This window comes from Coturnix japonica, chromosome 4 (genome assembly GCF_001577835.2).
Source record: "Coturnix japonica isolate 7356 chromosome 4, Coturnix japonica 2.1, whole genome shotgun sequence".
In the NCBI taxonomy this organism is placed as follows: domain Eukaryota; kingdom Metazoa; phylum Chordata; class Aves; order Galliformes; family Phasianidae; genus Coturnix; species Coturnix japonica.
Window position 1 is genome coordinate 26,895,594 of NC_029519.1, and position 13,361 is coordinate 26,908,954.

The 13,361-nt window shown below is 46.8% G+C and overlaps 1 protein-coding gene, 1 long non-coding RNA gene and 1 pseudogene across 4 annotated transcripts; all 3 read left to right on the forward strand.

The window, feature by feature from the left end:
* Positions 1-398: 398 nt before the first annotated feature.
* Positions 399-2,506, forward strand: NCR3LG1 (natural killer cell cytotoxicity receptor 3 ligand 1). The gene has a single exon (XM_015861090.2). The coding sequence runs from the start codon at positions 950-952 to the stop codon at positions 2,477-2,479; it is 1,530 nt and encodes a 509-aa protein (XP_015716576.1). The 5' UTR covers positions 399-949; the 3' UTR covers positions 2,480-2,506.
* A 278-nt stretch (positions 2,507-2,784) lies between these two features.
* LOC107313134 lies at positions 2,785-6,096 on the forward strand (annotated as a pseudogene).
* Positions 6,097-7,014: 918 nt separating this feature from the next.
* LOC107313170 lies at positions 7,015-12,863 on the forward strand. Of its 3 annotated transcripts, XR_004307257.1 has the most exons (4): positions 7,015-9,697; positions 9,773-9,828; positions 10,107-10,241; positions 12,331-12,863. It is a non-coding gene; the product is annotated as an uncharacterized LOC107313170 (long non-coding RNA). The 3 variants fall into 3 exon arrangements; XR_001554855.1 differs by having other exon boundaries at positions 7,015-9,828; XR_004307256.1 differs by lacking the exon at positions 12,331-12,863 and adding an exon at positions 10,900-10,996 and having other exon boundaries at positions 7,015-9,828.
* Positions 12,864-13,361: the final 498 nt, after the last annotated feature.

A 13,361-nucleotide genomic window follows, 5' to 3' on the forward strand; every position in this document is an offset into this window, starting at 1 on the left:
TAACACACTTTGTCTTTACGGTGCGCGAGTTTGGAGTGTTAACCCCTTGCGCCAGGGCTGTGTGCGCGTCTCTTTATGAAATCATACCGGCCCTGTATCCTAGCAGGCTATAGTTTGATTCCGCAAGTCAATTTGGCACCCCAGATGGGACCTCCTCTGTTCGGCTGCAGGACCAGCTGAGAAGGGGGACGCCTTTGGCGCGCCCCGAGATTTCTCGGAAGGACTCCCCTTCCTCATCCGATCTCTGCAGGAACAGACAAGGACCATCCATCAGCGGACCAGGTATGTGAAACGGGGAACCCGTAAGTCGTGAGGAGACGTCCTGCGCAGGGGGTGAAGGAGCATGTAAGCTCCCCCCGGGAAACGTGAGCTCATGGCTTTGGTTGCCAGCTGGGGTAGGAAGACTCCTTGGGTGAGTTCCTACAAAGGGGCCAGTAAGTTGTATGCGTGGATGGGCATTTTACTGAAGGGTAGTTTGGGTAATCCTTGCTGGGATAACTAGTATTGCACGTTGTGTTGTATGTGGTTCTGCAATCTGTTGTAGGTTACCAGTACTGTGATTTGAGTCAACAGCTAACACTGTTATTCTTGAAATTCTGGTTAAGCTCAACAAACGCTATATACCCCGGTTCTGTTCGAAATGTCAGTGAGTGTGGTGTGAGTGAGACACAGAACAGCTGCGGGGCGAGTGCGGAGTCCCGACCCACGGTTCCATCCTCCCACGAGGGAAACTGCTGGGGACGGACATAGCAAAAGCCATATACGTTGTTTTTCAGTGTGTGTTTGCTCTTGTCTTGTTGCCATTGTAAAGTACATAATCATAAGGTGCATACAGGGGGTGGGAAAAGGTAAACCGCAACTAAAGTCGGGGTAGTGCTACCTCTATTGTAAGATAGTACTGTGGTCTAAGTGTGATAAAGTTTCATCAGATTTGATAGATTGAGTTAAGATGGGGGGATCACAGGGAAAAGAGGTCCCTGAGCGCACACCCCTGGGTTGTATACTGGCACACTGGCGAGATATTGCTGGGAAATCAAGAGGAACCCTGAGCCGGAAAACTCTGATTAAATACTGTAATCAGTGGTGGTTGGTGTATAAGTTGGAGGATGGGGAAAAGTGGCCTCTGAATGGAACTGTAAATTATAACACACTGTTACAGCTTATGCTCTTTTTGAGAAGAGAGAGTAAATGGGATGAGGCAGCATATGCAGATATGTTTTTCACCCTCCGTAACCATCCCGAGTGGCAGAAAGAATGTGGGATGGGGCCGCCGCAAGATCCATTTGTATTAACTGTGGAGAAAGAGCGGTGTGAGACAGGGGAAAGTAAAATAAAACGCTGCTGCTCATCCTGTAGTATCGGACAGCAGTGCACAAAGACAGGCAAGGTTAGGGAGCCTGAAGAATTGTCGGAATATCTCCAGGCTCCCTGGGCAGCGGGGGCGATAGGTGAAGAAGCCCCACTAGAAAGATCCCCTGAGGTGCCTCCTCTTGAGCACCCTCCTTTGCCCCCTGATCCTCCTGTTCCTCCCGCGCCCTCGGCACCTCCTGCCTCCCCTGTAGCCTCACAGACCCTGAGGCAACAGCAACAGCCGTTAGTAATAGCCCCGCTGAGGGAGATGGTGGGGCCACGTGGAATAATATTAGTCAGAGTCCCGTTTTCTTTACCTGACTTAGAATCCTGGAGAGAGATTTGCAAAAACTACCGGGACGACCCACTAAAGGTAGCGAGACATTTGCAGTTTATAATTAGACAACATGATCCGGACTGGGATGATATTCAGCTGCTGTTAGATCAGCTGACCGAAACAGAGAAACAACTGGTCTTAAAAACAGCACAAACCCTCACTGAGGACAGTTTGCAAGGAACAAATGAAGACATTAAAGACCATTTCCCATTACAAAATCCTCGCTGGGACCCAAATACAAAACATGGAAGGGAGCTTTTGGAGAGATACCGAGAATGGGTAATAAAGGGAGTAGAAAGAGCTATCCCTAGAACAGTGAACTGGTCTAAATTATTTGAAGTGAAACAGGGTCCCCAGGAGACTCCCTCGGAATTCCTTGAAAGGCTGAGGAATGTAATGAGAAAACATACCTCCCTGGACCCGAGGTCTGAAGAGGGCATACAGCAGCTCGTATCGTTGTTCACAGGGCAGTCTGCAGGGGATGTAAGAAGAAAACTGCAAAAACTAAGAGCACCAGCTAGTTGGAACTTGGAAAGTTTGCTAGAGGAGGCTTGGAGAGTGTTTAGCAATCGGGAGGAGGTAGATAATAGAGAGGACAGAAAGGTATTGATGACAGCTTTGCAAGAAACAAGAAAGGGTGGGATGAACAAAGTGAGGAAGCCCCTGGAGAAGGACCAGTGCGCCCTCTGCAGGAAAAAGGGGCTCTGGAAAAATGAATGCCCGCTGAGAAAACAGAAAGAAAAAGGGGGGGCATGGAATAAGATCCAAGCCCCGGTGGAAAAGGACTGCTAGGGCGAATCTACCCTAGCAGATTCAATGGTTAAGATAAAGCTAGGGAGTAAACAGCAGAGCGTGGAGTTTCTAATAGATACTGGTGCAGCCTGCTCAGTACTAAATGAAGAATTAACTCCATTAAGTAAAGAATTTATGACTGTAAAAGGGGCCACTGGTCAACCCGAAAAGGCTTTACTTCCTTAAACCTCTGAAATATAAATTGGGGAAGCAGGTAGGGATACATCGATTTTTATACCTACCTGACTCACCACATCACCTCTTAGGACGGGATCTCTTAGAATTATTAGGGGCAGAAATAAAATTTGAGGCAGGAAAGATGCGGTTTAAAGTAAGGGATGATTCTTTAATTGAGGTACTTAGTCTGGCATTGATAACAACCCCAGGGAATACAGGGATGCCTGAGGAAATTAGTAATCAGGTCTATCCAGGGGTATGGGCAACGGAAACCCCAGGGCGTGCAAAAAACGCCCCTCCTGTGGTAATTAATATAAAGCAAGGAGCTCAACCCCCACGAATTAAACAATACCCCCTAAGGATAGAAGATAGAGAGGGAGCACAACCATTAATTGATAAATTCATGAGACATGGGTTATTAGTGGAATGTGAATCTAAACGTATGTAACACCCCAATACTCCCGATTAAGAAACTGGACAGGAGCTACCATATAGTGCAGGATCTGAGAGCAACTAATAAAATAGTAGAGGATCTGTATCCTCTGGTAGCAAACCCATATACACTGCTTACAAAACTATCTAGTGAATTGGCTTGGTTTACCGTACTGGATCTAAAGGATGCATTCTTCTGCTTACCTCTGAGCCCTGAAAGTCAGCTGTTATTTGCATTTGAGTGGGAAAACCCCAAATCACAAAGGAAAATGCAACTGACATGGACAGTGCTTCCCCAGGGATTTAAAAACAGCCTGGATATCTTTGGGAATCAGCTAGCCAAGGATTTGGAGCAATGGGAACACCCCTTGGGGAAAGGAGCTTTGTTACAGTATGTAGATGATCTATTGATAGCTATTGAGACAGAAGAAGCATGTGTAACATGGACTGTAAGTCTGCTGAATTTTCTGGGGCTCAATGGGTATGGAGTCTCCCCGCAGAAATCCCAAGGGGCCGAACAACAGGTAGTCTGTTTAGGCTACGAAATCACAGCAGGACTAAGGATGCTGGGAACAGCGAGGAAGGAAGCCATTTGTCAGACCCCCGAGCCCCGGACTGCAAAGGAGCTGCGCACATTCCTGGATCCATAACTATGGACTTCTGGTAAAACCACTCTTTGCACTTTTAAAAACTAACCCCAATACTCTCACTTGGGATGGGGAAAGCAGAAGAGCCTTTAAACAGTTAAAGCGTGAGCTCATGCAGGCTCCTGCCTTAGGGTTGCCAGACACAACAAAACCATTCTGGCTATTCTCATATGAAAAACAGGGAATAGCCTTGGGAGTTCTAGCTCAGAACTTGGGGCCCTATCGAAGGGCAGTAGCCTACTTCTCCAAACAACTGGATGAAGTAAGCAAAGGGTGGCCAAGCTGCTTGAGAGCAGTAGCTGTGCTGGTGTTAAATGCTCAGGAAGCACTAAATTTACTTTAGGGCAGAAAATCACAGTCTTGACATCTCACACTGTTTCAACTGTGTTAGAAGTGAAGGGTGGGCACTGGCTCTCACCACAGAGACTCCTTTAAGTATCAAGCCATCCTAGTGGATCGGGATGATGTGGAAATGATAGTAACTAACATTATCAACCCAGCAGCCTTCCTCGGTGGAACCTCAGGAGAACCAGTACCACATGACTGCCTGGTGACCATGGACGCTGTGTATTCCAGCTGACCAGACCTGAAGGAGGAACCACTAGAGGATGCTGAGGATTCTTGGTATACTGACGGTAGCAGCTTTGTGCTGCAGGGGGTACGCAAAGCAGGCTATGCTGTGACAACTACAAACAAGGTAATAGAATCAAAAGCCTTGACCCCAAATACCTCTGCACAAAAGGCAGAGATTATAGCTCTAACTCGAGCATTAGAGCTGGCAGAAGGAAAAAGGATCAACATATGGACTGATTCAAATATGCCTTTAGTGTGGTACATGCCCACGGAGCAATATGGAAGGAGAGGGGACTATTATCAACACAAGGAAAAGGCATTAAACATGCTGAGGAGATTTTCAGGCTCCTGTAAGCAGTACACCAGCCACAAAAGCTGGCCATTATGTATTGCAGAGTGCATCAGAAAGGGGAGACACCGGATGAAACAGGAAATGCTTTTGCAGACCAAGAGGCAAAGAGAGCAGCAAAGGAGGATCCGGTAGAACTGCATTCTCTGATTCCAGATGGTAAAATCCAAATTGATAGTGAACCCAGGTACTCGAGGAAAGATAAACATCTCATAGAAGATCTAGGAGGGCAAGTGGGAGAGGGAGGATGGGTCACTACTCCACAGGGTAAAATAATTATTCCCACAGCCATACTATGGGCAGTGATAATGGCTGAACATAGAAAAACTCAATGGGGAACTGAGGCACTGTATAAATATTTGGTCCAAAGAATAATTGCCCGGAACTTGTATTCCACAATTAGGCAGGTGACACAACAATGCGAGATATGTTTACAGAATAACCCCAAGTCAGGTCATAAAGTCACCCTAGGGCAGATAGGGAAAGGGAATTACCCGGGACAACAGTGGCAAATTGATTTCTCAGAACTCCCAAGAAAAGGGGGGTTCAGATATTTATTGGTATTAACAGACACCTTTTCGGGATGGCCAGAAGCGTACCCCTGTAGGACTAACAAGGCTCGAGAGGTAACAAAGGCTCTGTTACATGAGATTATTCCGAGGTTTGGGGTCCCTGCAGCAATTTCATCAGATCGTGGCCCACACTTTAATGCTAAAGTGGTCCAACAAGTAAGTTCACTATTGGGAATTGATTGGCAGCTACATACACCATACAGGCCGCAGTCCAGCGGTCAGGTGGAAAAAATGAATCACCTAATCAAATTACAGATAGTGAAATTGGGCCAAGAGGCTGGGATACCCTGGCCTCAGGCATTACCACTGGCACTCTTACGAGTTCGTACCAAACCCCGAACCAAGGAAGGACTGAGCCCATTCGAAATCCTTTATGGGAGGCCTTACCCTGTACAAAAGGGAATCTCTATGCAAACTGGGGAAGAAGTATTGAGTGAATATGGTAAATCTGACAAAGCAACTAAAGAAAATTGAAAAAACAGTACTTGGGGCCAGGGCACGGGGCCTAGATAGCCCAGTGCATAATATACTACCAGGCGACTATGTTTATGTTAAATCCCTCTCAGATTCACCAAAGTGGAGTGGGCCCTACCAAGTGCTCCTGACCACCCACACGGCAGCAAAGGTGAAAGGACTGACGCCTTGGATACACCACACCCGCCTGAAGAAAGCTCCCAGACAACAGTGGACGGTGAAAGAGGAAGGACCACTGAAGATCAAAATCCAAAAACATGTATAACAGCTTGGTAATTTTTAGCATGACCGTGACAACAGTCGTAGCCTGGCATGGGAACAGCTACCTGAAAATGACTGAGAAAATTGGCCAGGCTTTCAATAAATCTTGCTGGATATGCACGGCCCTCCCTAGAGGAGAGGGAAGAGTGCCTATGTATGGGGTGGCAACACTAAACTGGACAATTCCAAGCTGGGTGGAATATGGGAAATGTAAGTTTGGTCTAGAAGACAAGACAAACCACAGAAAGGTCCTAGGTTTGAGTTGCTAATCTTAGATTCTACTAGGTCAATCTTTGTAGATAGAAAATTTGATAAGGGGGTGGGGGTGGGATGGCGAAACTTAACGGGCATAGGGTGTAGTTGGGAATATGGGAATTCAGGAATAGTAACAGGGATTGTTAGAATTGGGAAATGGGCACAAGGTGAAGGAGAACAGATGAGGCATCATACTGGGTCTCAGATAAGAATATTCTCGGAATTGCAAGGATGGCTACATCATTTGCCTATCAAGAAAAGATGCCCAAGCCATGTAAATTACCAAATGGGTATTGGTGGCTGTGTGGGGATGGGCATGCTCGAAAAGCATTACCTATAAATTGGACAGGGACATGTACTGTAGGATATTTGGTACCTCAAACTACAGTACATGAAGACACCCCACGAGGACTTTTAAGAACTCCCTGGATTCGAACTAGGCGCACATACAACCCTCTAGCTAGGTACAATACAGGATTCCATAGCTTCCTGAGAGTCCTTATCCCAGCTCTAGGAGTAGCTCAGCTAGAACAGGCAATTGTGAATATCTCAGCTACTTTAGAAATAGTAGAAAATGCCACAACAGATGCATTACGAGCAATCCAAGAAGAGGTATTGCTGTTTATCTTGCTCCACAGCTGCTGCTCTGAACAGAAGAAAACACCAGAAGAAAACAGGAGCTCTCACAGCAGGAGAGGAATCTTCATCCCAAAACAATGACTGGGGGGGAGGGGGGAACTGTTTTGCCAATGGGGTCGCGGGGAATGTAATGAATATGTAACCAAACTCGGGGGGAGACTATTGATTATGTATTAGTTTAACCTATATCTGTAACACGCTTTTTCCTCATGGTGAGCAAGTTTGGAGTGTTAACTGCTTGCACCAGGGCTGTGTGCACATCTCTTTATTAAATCATACCTGCTTTATATCCTAACAGGCTATAGAGTTTGTTTCCAGAGCAGTCTGGATAGAGAATATACAACAGTGATTAAGCTATTATTCAATGACAAAGAATGAAAGCTCACTGACACCTGGCCTAAAAAGGCAAACATCTTGGTTAGAAAGCACTTGAGTAAACAATAAGAGAACTCTTCTTTACACTGTTTTATTCAAAACCAAATGATCCAAATGTCATCACTTCACTTGCCTCTTTTCTGATCTACTCTCTGTTCTTTTCTCACCGGACTAAAGCTCCTTTCACAGCTCCCAAACGTAGCAGTAGAGAGGCATTTACATAGTCTGGAAGTACTTTCCATATTTCTTTATCACTCATTGCCTACTTAGTGTCACTTACTGTATTGTTTTGAAATGTACATGGGAAAAAGATAGAGCTGAACGCTGTAGGTTCCATTTGTGTAGCCTCCAGTAGCAGATGTGCCTTCATTACAGACATTTGCCCAGGCACTTACAGAGTTTTGTTCTCTGGGGATATCCAGAATCCACCTGGATGCCTGTCAGTGTGAGCTGCTGTAGGGAACCCGCTTCAGCAGGGAGGTTGGACATGACTATCCCCAGAGGTCCCTTCTGACACCTATAATTCTGTAATTCATTAATCTTTCCAAGCTCCTGAGTTCTGAGAAAACTGCTGAGAAGTGCATTACAAGCTTCAATTTAAAGTGATTCAGCTCTAGAGCCCACGTGTGTAACTGTCAGGGCCCTAACGAGCCCCGGCTGCTCCAACGAGGCAATGACTCCCAGGTGCCTCTTGGCCCCGGCCATCCACCCACAGCTGCACCCAGTCGGGAGCCCAGGGCAGGGCCCGCCCCAAAGCCTCTTAAGCTCCGCCGGAGGCTGCTAGGAGCAACCTGGAGGTTCTTAGCCTGCAGGAGTGGGCTTGGTTCCTTTGTCCTGTCCTGGCGCTGTGGGGGTTGAAAAGCAGCGTGAGGGTCTGCTTTTGAAACGGAACTTTGGGGTTTCGTTTAATGTTCTCTGTTGTGTTGTTTCAGGCTGCTGTGAGCCCTCTCGTGGTAAGGATCAGCACAAACCGGTGAGCACTTCTAGCAGTGGGGCCGTGGAGTGCTCGGGAGCTGTTATGGGCTCCCCGTCTGCAGCAGGAGCCTGCCGGGCTGTCACCCTGCTCTTTGTAGGTGCTATTGCCAGGCTGCCCTGGCTGTTTGGAGCCGGTATAGTGTTGTTGCCCGGCTCCCATTGCATTTTTTGGGGGGGTGCTGCTCAGTTCCCCGAATCCAATCACAGCCCTGGGTGCTCTCAGCCCCAAAGGGTTCTTCAGTGGGTGCTTCAATTCTTCCTGTTGTCACTGGTGGGTGTGAGTGGGGTGAGACCCTATTCCTCCAGCCTTGGTGCTGCTGGGAGTAAGAAATAACACAAATGGCTGCTGAACCATCGGTGTTCTCCTATTGCAGGCTGAATGAGGGCTGCAGCGCGGCCTCTTGTCAGCCTGAACTGGTGAGAGTTGAGAGTCCCTAAGTAAGTTCTTGCTTTTTAGGGCTTGTGTAGGGTCACTGCCACATGGCTTTTGAGGTCTGCCAGGAGGCTGCTGCCCAGCTGCCTTGAGACTGAGCACGGCCCTGGGGTTAGTGCTCATGGTAGACTCAAACCACTATGTCAGCAGTCAGGTAAGCAAGTCTGCCAGGTGTGTGTGTTCCAGAAGGCTCCTGCAGTGTCTTGAAGGTAAAATGTCTGAAAGAGGCTCCTTCATCCACCATGAGGAGAGGGGTGCTTCTGGAGCTTGCCCTCCCTGTTGAGGAAGGGTGGGTTGGGGATGTAAAGACTAGGGGCGGCCTCAAGTGCGGCAGAGTTCAGGATCTCGTGTGGAAGATGTAGAGCAATAACTAGGACTGAAATACTGGGCTTTGAGGGAGACGTCTTTGTCCTCTTAAAGGACCCATGTGGAGGTGTCTCCATTGTCAGAGCATTGGAAGGGGTCCCATGAGCAGTTGTTGATACTGGAGTGTTACATCCTCCATGCTCAGGAGCACTGCATTCCAAAGGGTACGAAGCTGAGCAGAATAACAGGAGAACTGCGGGGTGAACGAGGAGCTTGCAGATAAACTCTAAGGGGAGAATGTAGAGATGGGATGAGGAAGGCTAAGGCTCGCTTAGTGCCCCCTTTGGGAGCGGGATCAGGGCTAACAGGAATTTGAATGTTTCTCAACAGCAAAAAGGAGATTAGGAAACACATGGGCCTCTGCTTTACAAGGTGAGGATGTGAGAAAGAGGAGCAGCCAAATGCATTTTTTACTTCAGTGGTTGCTGCTGAGATTGCTCCTTGGGAATCCCAGAGGAAGGAGTCTTTGAGGAAGGACAACTGAGCCCTAATGGAATATGCCTGTGAGTACTGAGAGAGCTGGCAGAGGTGATTCCCAAATAGCTCTCTATCACATTGTCTATGATCTTTTTTGTAGGAAAGATGCCTGAGAACTGGAATACAGCCAACATCACTGCAGTCTTCAGAAGGGGCAAGAAGGATAGACTGTGCAACTGTAGGCCAGTTGGCCTCACATCCATCCCCAGAAAGGTGACTGAACAACCTGTGTGTGGAGTCTGCCACCCTGGTGGCCCCCAGAGGATGTTCATGGAGCTCTTCCTACAGTTTCAGGGCTGGAGTGAGGATCTTAGCAAGCAACTGTGGTGCCTCTGTGGAGTGAGGTGAGCTGTGTCCTTTTGTCCCTGACCTGTGTGTGCTACCCCTGGGATGAAGTTTATGGATGGAACTGGGTGCCAAGGGAGAAAAAAAAGCCTCTTGTTTAAGGGTGATGGTGTGCTTTCCTTTCAGGCAGGTATTCTCCTGGAGGAATGGAGCTGATAGAGCAAGAGGTGTGGGATGTGTCACATGCAGTGGTGGTGGGGCTCTGGCAGCCCTTTTCTGCCAGAGTTTGGGGTCCTAGTGCTGTTTTCTGTAACATGGGTGCTTGTTGTCTTTGTAGGTGAGGTCCAGTGCTCCAGAACTGTTTGCCTCCCTGCAGTCCCAGTGCAGCTGGTGTCCCAAGAAAAAGGTCATGATCCTGGGTTGGGAGCTTCAGTGCTGGACTCCGTAGATGTTGGTTCTGCTGCTTCTACAGGTAGGCATGGGATGTTGTGGTGTGCCCTGTAGGTGGTCTTGTGGTTGGTGTCTGTTTCATACTCCCTAGAACCCTATTTATTTTTGTTCCCTTTGAAGTGCTGGATGAAGTAGTGTCATGTGTGGATGGTAGGTTGTGTTGCAGCTTGATTTTGTTAAGTTTGTGTTGGTTGTTTTAATCTGGGGCTTGTGTGGATGTAGAGGTGGGTTGCTGTGGAGGAGTCTGACTGGTTTATGTGGCAGCTTGGTTTCCTTGCCTTTGAGGTCTGTGTTATTGTATGTTCTGTGGCAAGTTGGTTTTCTACCCTTGGTGGTGGTGGTTTAAAGCTGTGGAGTCTGGATTTGTGTCTGCTTAATTTCTTTGGCTTGGAGGTTAGTGGTTGTTGAAAGAGTGGCTGTAGAGGTGGGTGAGTTGGGTGCTGATTGCTTTGAAGCTTCAAGGTGTGGTGGCTTGGGCTTGGTCTATTTAGCTTTGAGGGTGTATGGCCTTTTTTTTTTTGGGGGGGGGGGCTGTTTCCTGGGTTTTGTACTATCTTAAAGAGATTTTTTTTGGGGGGGGGAGCAGGGGGGCAAGTTTCTTTGGCTTGAGTGTGGGTAGCTGGGGGGGGGGGGCTCACTCAGTGCTGGAGTGTCTCCTGTGTGGTGATATCTACTTTAAGGTGGTGATTGTGGTCCTGGGCTGGAATGGACCAGTATTTGGGTGGAGAGGAGCTGGATTCTGTGCTCTGAAGGAGGAGAGTTTATTTCAAACTTCAGGTGAACTCCTTTTGAAACAACCCTTGGTCTGTGAAATGCACCTGCAGTGTGTGTCTGAATAGGCATCCTGTGTGTGCTATGGGTGGTTTACAGTATCAACACTCTAAGTAGGCTGAGTGATTATGAAGGAGGGAAGTCTCAAAAAAAAAAAAAAAAAAGCTGCTCTCTGCAACTTTTCCCAAGAGTAGCTGGCAAAGAAGTCAGACTAATAGAAAAATAAAAAATGGCAATGCCTATGAAACATCCTCTCTTAAGAGGCCTGTGAGGCCAAATCACTTTTTCTTTTTAGCTCTGCTAAAAAGAGCTTTCTACATTTGTCTATCTCTTTGCATGGGTGAAGTCTTAATCATAGTATTTAAGATGATGCCTCTTGTGAAATATCCTGAACTGTAGAAAGACTGTTTCTACCAAAGGCAGAAATGCTCTGTTAGGTGTAAGAACAGCTATTCCTAAGGATCTGTACTAAAATGGAACAGCTAGATGTTGCTAGCTGAAGTTTTTGTGGTGGAGACCTTTCTGTCTTCAACTTGAAACAACAAAACAAATCCTGGCTTTCCACAGGAAAAAAAAGAGGCTCTGGTTTCTAGGTAGGTAACTCAAACTAGTGCTTCTCAAGGGAATCCTTTAGGTCAGTTCTCAGTAAGTCAGTTCCTGTGAACTTTCATCCCAAACTGAGACCAAACTGTAATGCAAACAACGCAAAGATGTTCCCTTCTGTATTTACCTTTTTAATAAAAGAAAGAGAACTGCATTTGGATTCTGCCTCTGTGTTAAATGTTTGCATATAGTGTATTGTATTTCTATATAAGAGATAATTACTAATTTGCTTCACTGTTAATTAATTAATATCTCATTCAGCCAGACAATTTGGGATAGAAGATGGAGTTAGTTTGCTTAGCTGTGATACTGCTTCCCTAATGACTTAACTGATTGAAACTCTGTTGAAGTGATTAGGTTATTTTGCTCATTAGTTCACGATAGCTGCAGGCAGTTAACATGTCACTCCTCATGATAAATAGAACACATACATTTTAGACAACTCTCTGGGGGAAAAAAAATTGTTACTGAGCTTCGAGAGGAAAGTTTTCATTAAAAAAAATTGTGAACTCAATGAAGTGCATGTTTACTTTGTTTATAGAATCATAAAGCAGGTAGGGTTGGAATGGACCTTCAAATTTTGGGTGGTCTCATGCAGAGCTAGGAGTTGGTGTCCAAACACTTGAACTCAGTCAAACTGGAGCCATGACTGTTCCAGGGCCCACCTCCATCTGGGAAGAAACTTTTTGCATCTCCCATCTGACCATTCCCTGACACAGCTCTATGCTTTTCTTCAGGTTCTGTCATGGCCACTGGAGAGCAGAGTCCAGTGCTGCCCACCACTTCCTTTGTGAGGAGCTGTAAGCCAGTGTGAAGCCTTCCCTCGGCCTCCTCTGCTTTGGGCTGAATGAACTGTGGGACCTGAGCAGCATATAGAGGGCTGCTGGACAAGATTTATTATATCTTGTATCATAGAAGCACAAAGGTGGTTGGAAAAGGTCACTAAGATCATCTAACCCAACCATCAACCTGTCATGGTGTTGTAGTGTTGCTGTCAATATTCCACATCATAACATCATGTGCAATATGGATCATTAAAAGGTTCATACTCCAGTTCTGTGGAATAACAACGTCCTGAATACTTAGCTCTTAGAAGAAAGCTATGTATCCCAGAGGACTTCGCGGCCAGAGATAAGTCACAGGAGGGGGACATATATAATCTCACTCCCAGGCTGGAGTTTTCTCTCTCACGGAGAGATGTTGCCTAGTGTTCACAGTAGGCCTCTCGGTTTTCGGGGGCTCTCTCTCTCTGTTTTGTTTAATTTGTTTAACCTCAATCATATTGTATTATATTGTGTTATCTTGTAGTATCATATTTAGTAAAATAAGCTTTCCTCCTTAGATTGCTGCTGCTGTTCTCGCCAGCTAGGAAGCATTGCCAGAGACCCAGCTATTGACAGAGGGATTAGCAGATGTTTGGATGAAGCTGCCACCCTCTGGGACTGACCTAACAGCTGTGAGGGAAAGGTACCCCTTCAAGGATGCTTTGAAGCCTCAGATTATTAAGTGGGATACCATCGAAAAAGGTATCCAGTACCTGAGGGAAATGGTTGTGGTGGGAATGTTGTATGACCCTGATCCACAAGACCGTGATCCTGAGAGTGAGGACCAACCCTAGCATGTGGCAGACTCACAAGTACAGCACCTAGATTTACCTGTGCCTGTGACACAACCCCTCACTGCCACACCAGTAGCCTCTGAAACAGTCCAAACACCTATCCTTTTTATGAGCATCTCCAGGGGCAGTGACTCCTCCAGCTCCCCAGGC